Consider the following 3,668-nt stretch of genomic DNA (forward strand, 5'->3'; position numbering starts at 1 on the left):
CAGTGTTGTTATGTGTTGCCTTTACAGCCTTGGCAACATGCAGTTCTCATAAAAAATTCATTTACACTGAGTAGAATCATATTTAGAGCTGAAACAGTTAATTGATTAATAAATTAGTGGACTGAAAGAAAACTATGCTAATCAACTAGAATTTTTAGAATATTGATAATTAATAGTGATTTATAAAGTAATAATAAACCTGTTTTATACATCACTTTAAGTATGAGCCTGATTATCATGTTCATGTGAGTCAAATCCAGAAGTTTTACAAGTTATAGTGCCTGTCCTGTATATCATTTAAGTTTTATTTATCTATTTATTTATTTTATTTGCTCAATTATTTATTCATTTATGGCTGTTGGTGAGACTGAGGAAGCAATCTGAAGACATCACTTTGGCCTCCGGGCACTTGTGAGAGGCATGTGCCCGTCGTCTCAACATTTTATAGGTGATGTTTTTAGTGGATTAGGCTAATCGGACAAAAATAATCTACAGATTAATCAACAATGAAAATATTTGTTAGTTGCAAGCCTAATTATAAGGTTGCACCGCCAGGCCACGCCACTGGGAGTATGGATGCTCTCTCTCTCTCTCTCTCTGTGTGTGTGTGTCTCTCCACCCCCCTCCTTCTCCTCCTCTTCCTCCTCCTCTTCCTCCTCTGCCCCCCCACTTCAGCTCTTTTTTCCCCTCTTGGTTGTTGATCTGACGTCAGCGACGTGCGGACGGACGAGCGAGAGAGCGAGCGAGCCCCTGCCAGAGCTACCGGGAGGCAGCAGCGTTACCGCCGAGCGAGTGAAGCCCGCCGTGCGCCCCGCCTGGAGGAGCTGAACCGGAGGAAGGTCCGCCGCCCGAGAGCGACCGAGAAAGACAGACAGAGAGAAAGAGAGACAGACAGTGAAAGAGAGATAGACAGAGAGAGGAACCGGACGATGCGAGCGCTGCCCACCGCCGCCCAGTAACGGAAAGAAGACACGAGACGAGAAGAGGAGAGGCCCCCGGGGGACCGTGATTTACCGAGAAAAAAATAATAAATTAAATAATAAAAAAAAATTAGAAATAAGAAACGGACGGGCGGACGGACGTGTGGATCCTGTTTGTGAGAAGAAATTAAAAAAAAAAAAAACACCCGGAGAGCTCACCTTGTGGTTCAATCAAACCGAGTGGATCTCTAATTTTTTAATGCTTTAACGGAGCCGTGCCCCCGGTTTGAGCGAGCGAGGGAGCTGCCCAGAGAGAGAGAGAGAGGGAGAGAGAGAGTGAGAGAGAGTGAGAGGGGGATCGAAGGCAAAGCCGAGGAGAGAAGGGGGAAATACAGAAAAGACAAGAAGAAAGGAAAATTTAAAAAGGGGGGATTATTTGGCAACTGCTGTATTCCCACGCACAAGCCAAGCCCCGTTTGAATCCGCACCTTTTTTATTTTTATTTTTTATTTTATTTTATTTTTTTGTTTGTTTTTTATTACACATTTTTATCACTATTATACGTTTATATTTTTTGTCGGGAGTCCCGGTGCCGGTACCGCTATCAAGCTGTGTTCTCTAACCATGGGATGTACTCTGAGCGCAGAGGAGAGGGCGGCTCTGGACCGGAGCAAAGCCATCGAGAAAAACCTGAAGGAGGATGGACTCACCGCGGCCAAAGACGTTAAACTGCTGCTGCTCGGTAAGAGTCTCCGGTTGAATTCCCTGCCGCGGGCCCGCAGAGCCACGCACGGCCGCTGCTGGGAAATTAATAGTGGGAATTAAAAAAAAATAAATAGAAAAGCACTGCAACCTCCATTATGAGGCAAAGAAGCGCCAGTGTAGTCGCACAAAATCAGTTTTAATCACAGAGGTGCATGCATTCACTGGATTTCGATTTATTCCTATTACATCATCTTATCTACCCCCACTGTGATAAGTGGCCATGAATTGGAGTTACAGGAGCCTCTGCGTCAGGTGCAGGGGCTAAACTCTTATTTTGCTGATAAATAGGTGCGAGGAGAGCTGAGTTTTAGCTGCTCTTATCCCGCACTCCATCACTCGCCGGGAGCTGCGGAGGAAAAATCGCAGTGTGCTAAGATGGTTGACCAAACAGTGGAGGTTTTTACGCATTTTTTGGTGGGTGGGAAATAGATTCGTACGGTTTTAATTTCCTGCTCCACGGGAAACGAGAGCTTGTGCGAATTCTGGCGAATGTTAAACTGTCGAAGTTGGGAGGTGGAGGAGGAGGGAATAAGGGAGGATGGAAGGGAAGGAGGAAGGAGGAAGGAAGGGGGGATGGGAGGAAGGGTGGGCGGCCACTTTCTCCATCTCTCCATCTCCACCCTGCTGTTGCTGCTGCTGTCCTCATTCACTTCCTCCTCTCTCTCTCTCTCTCTCTCTCTCTCTCTCTCTCTCTCACTCACTCACTCGCTCTCTCTCTCTCCCTTTTTCTCTCTCTGTGTAACACACACACACACACACACACACACACACACACTTGGACACTGTTTACATAGTATGTTCTTGTCTCTTTTCCCTCAGGGGCCGGAGAGTCAGGGAAAAGCACCATCGTCAAACAGATGAAGTAAGTGTCTAATAACCACGGTCTAATAATCCCTATGTGTGTGTGTGTGTGTGTGTGTGTGTGTGTGTGTGCTTGTGCACCCCCCCCCACCCCCCATCTCCCATCTCTCTGTTTTCTCTTTCACTCTCCACTGACACACACAACAACAACCAGAGAGGCCTGTGGCGTTTTCTATCGCTGTCCATATTGTCGAGAAGCATCCTCTGTACATTTCCACTTCCCCGTCTTCAACGAGCAGCCCAAACTCTTCTGCTTTCACTTCGCCGGTTTCCTCCTATCAGCTTGCATCAGTCAGATGGTTATCATGACCAGAGGTGTGGCCACGCAGCTCCATACACTCCAGCAAAGCAGAACTAGTCGTCCTGTGACAAATGTCTGCAGGCCACAACACAAATATCACTGCAACGCTCTGACTCACCGTAGGAACTGTAGATAGGCGAATATATACCAATAAACATGCTGTGGTGACCAGAAACACGGTTTTTAGCACCAAAGACCCGCCATACTTCCCTATAGGGTTATGTTTTGTCAGGGGAAAGCTATAATTTATTGGTATATGGTTTTAAATGCCTCATGGTACAACACCTACATGTCGCCATGTGCTGTGAAATGGAGCTCAGACGGTGCACAGAGTGACAGGATATAGGGAAAGTGATACTGACTCTGTTGTTTCCCCTTATATTCTCCTTTAAAATCCGTAGTTGACATGTAAATATTAGTGCAAAGAAGAGAGGAATCACCATAATAATCTCATTTTATGAACATGGAGCTAATTCTACTAAACATGGTGCTGTAGTTTCTGTATACATTTCCTTTTTGCCTGTAATGCTACTGACATGATATAAGTTTTTAGCCAGATAGCTGTTATCTTGTAATAGGTCTACATATTATCTTATTTTCCCCAGTCAGGGTCTGAAGGGTCAGTCAAACAGGCAAACACAGCTCTAATGTAACACCACTGTAATAATCCTGTAATATTCCTACAGGGATTTACAGACAGTGTATCTGTGCTACTTAGTTGTGAATTTAAAGTGACCTGATTGGACTTAATGGTAATTTTTTTTTTTTTTTTATCTGCTACGGTATCACTGTAATATTCCTGTAATCTTTCTCAGTGGAGA

At 45.0% G+C, this 3,668-nt stretch overlaps 1 protein-coding gene across 3 annotated transcripts in view; it reads left to right on the forward strand.

The window, feature by feature from the left end:
- The first annotated feature begins 702 nt into the window (after positions 1–702).
- The window catches only part of LOC115360313 (guanine nucleotide-binding protein G(o) subunit alpha), a 118,599-nt gene continuing 115,633 nt past the window's right edge, over positions 703–3,668 (forward strand). For all 3 annotated transcript variants that reach the window (XR_003928330.1, XM_030053154.1, XM_030053153.1), the window contains exons 1-2: positions 703–1,662; positions 2,505–2,547. Coding sequence is in view for 2 of the 3 variants with exons in the window: in XM_030053154.1 (XP_029909014.1) it covers positions 1,545–1,662; positions 2,505–2,547 (161 nt within the window). In the remaining variant the exon portion in view is untranslated. The remainder of the gene's footprint in view (positions 1,663–2,504; positions 2,548–3,668) is intronic.

The sequence above is a fragment of the Myripristis murdjan genome, chromosome 6 (genome assembly GCF_902150065.1).
Source record: "Myripristis murdjan chromosome 6, fMyrMur1.1, whole genome shotgun sequence".
NCBI classification, from domain to species: domain Eukaryota; kingdom Metazoa; phylum Chordata; class Actinopteri; order Holocentriformes; family Holocentridae; genus Myripristis; species Myripristis murdjan.